We start from the raw sequence: 2,360 nt of genomic DNA on the forward strand, positions 1-2,360 counted from the left end.
AGCCTACAGAAGAAACAAAGTATGTGACCCTCTAATAAGTTTTGCATGTCACTGTCTCTTGTTCCCCTCCGGACTTTACCCAGCTCCTCGGAGATGATGGAATAATCAGAATCCTTCAAATTAGAGTTGGCCAAAACAAGTTGTTTTAAAAATGAAAAATGCTCCCTGGAGTCAGCAGCTGCTGAGTCAGTTTCCGTGCTGCTATTCAGTGATTGGCAGCAGATGAATCTTCTCAGTTTGTGTCATTTTCACTCAGCAGCTGACAGAGTTTCCAGGGTCTGCAGCTCTGGGGAAGCCTGGGTATCTCGACTGCCCAGGCCAGGAACCCCTGCTGCTCCCTAGGCTTCCTGACTCTTGGGGCAACTGGCTCATCAGGCTGCGGAAGTTGGGCAGCCCGGGAGCCAGCTGACTTGGGACCCTGGAAGCCCCTAGAGGCCTGGCTCAAACCTGGGTTCTCAGGGCTTCCAGGCTCCCTGGCATGGAGTCAGGAGCTGAACCTGGGGTTTCCAAACACCTCGTATGCAAAACCATGGCGGGGGAGAGGGGAAGAGAGATTTGAAAGGCAAACTGGAGGATTGTTAGAAGAATGCAACTGGGAAGGTGCTAAGTTTGTGGCACAGTGTCAGAGGAGATAAAAGGAGTAGGCTTGTATAGTGCCTTGGGAGTGGGAATAGAGATGAAAGCAGAATCACAAGGAGGGGCAGAGCTCAAACGCTGTTTTGTCAGAAAATTTCCAAGATCTACCTGAGGCAGAATTTATTCCCTCAACAAGCTAGAGCCTGCATTCCTCGTACACACAAAATTCTCCAGGGAAGGTAATGGGAGGTTTGGGGCATGCATAGAATGCACGATCAGGCTAAGTGTAAGACATAAGTTGGAATTTTTAACCTAGAAAAAAATGACATTGCAGAAAGCAGAAAAAATAACCAGTGAACTAAAAAGGGGCATCTGCTGATGAGGAGACATCAAGAAAACAGCACTTGACACTAATGCTTGGCTACATGCGCACTTAGGTTGCAGCAAGCTGGGGGTTAACTCTACCCTGCACTAGCCTGCCATGCTCTAAGTGTCCATGTGGCTCTTGCTGCCATGCCTAAGGTGACCAGATGTCCCGATTTTATAGGCACAGTGCCAATTTTGGGGTCTTTTTCTTATATAGGCACCTATTCCCTCCCACCCGCAGTCCTGATTTTTCACATTTGCTACCTGGTCACCCTAGCCATGCCCTAAATGTTCTGTAGTGCATTTTGATCTACCCTGCTTTGAAACAGGAGTAGATTAAAGCGCACATTTAAGAACATGCTACCTTTACTCTGCAGGACATAAGTAATGAATGCATAGAAAGTTGATGCTAGATTGAGTGCTGTATTGGTCGCTGGGAAAATACTGTTGTACACTTTTTACAAGATGAATAAATCTAAATCAATTAGTATCCAAATAAAATGCGTTACCTGGACTTCACGTGTATATTTAATTTATTTTAGATGATTGGAATTTGGCTTGCTGCACTTTATCTGCTGGACCCAACAGCAGGTGAGATACAATATTTATAAATAACTGCACCAAACATGTTGAATTTAGTCATGTTCAAATGAAATAAAAAATGAATGTAAGTACAATGGAAATTCATTTTCCTCTGCACTCAGTTTATTCTATGTGATTTATGATGCAGTTCACTTGGTGCCGAGAACTAGCAAAAGGCCTGTGCACCACTTAAGTTCTATTATAAGAGCTCAAGCAAGTCATAGACCTCGTGTTCACCTTTAGACCCTGATTCTGCAAAGTCCTATGGACATACTTATTTTACACGTGAGCACGGTTTCCCAGGAGCAGCGCAGTAGAAGGAGTGTTCAATGGGATGAACAGTGTTTGAGATGAACAGAAAAGTCAAAGGAAATAAGTGCTCAGGATTTTGTGATAAATTCCTTCAGAACTCTTACGGGGGGAGAGGAGGAATCTCCACTCCTAGCAGGGCCGGTGCAACCATTTAGGCAACCTAGGCGGTCGCCTAGGGCGCTAGGATTTGGGGGGCGCCATTTTCTTCGGCAGCAACCGCAGCGGCCGGATCTTCGGCCGCCCCGGTCGCTGCTGGCATTTAGGCGGAGGGAGCTGGGGCAGTGGAGCGCGGGGAGGGCCGCCTGCAGCAAGGGGGGCGGGGAGGGCGGCCCGCAGGGGAACTCCCCGCCCCAGCTCAACCCTGCCCCACCTCCTCCCCGAGCACGCCGTCGCTGCTTCACTTCTCCCGCCTCCCAGGCTTGCGGCGCCTAAGCTGATTGGCCCCAGGGCGGGGGCTCGGGGACGGGCGCAAGGTGGAAGTTTCGCCTAGGGCGTGAAACATCCTTCCACCGGCCCTGCCCTCA

General features: G+C 49.0%; 1 protein-coding gene across 1 annotated transcript in view; it reads left to right on the forward strand.

Annotated features, from left to right (window-relative positions):
- Window positions 1-1,484: 1,484 nt before the first annotated feature.
- Window positions 1,485-2,360, forward strand: part of LOC112105587 (pancreatic lipase-related protein 2-like) — a 23,566-nt gene continuing 22,690 nt past the window's right edge. The window contains exon 1 of the mRNA XM_026651137.1: window positions 1,485-1,533. Coding sequence (XP_026506922.1) covers window positions 1,485-1,533 — 49 coding nt within the window. The remainder of the gene's footprint in view (window positions 1,534-2,360) is intronic.

Source organism: Terrapene carolina, unplaced genomic scaffold (assembly GCF_002925995.2).
Source record: "Terrapene carolina triunguis isolate 2854851 unplaced genomic scaffold, T_m_triunguis-2.0 Scaffold95, whole genome shotgun sequence".
In the NCBI taxonomy this organism is placed as follows: Eukaryota; Metazoa; Chordata; order Testudines; family Emydidae; genus Terrapene; species Terrapene triunguis.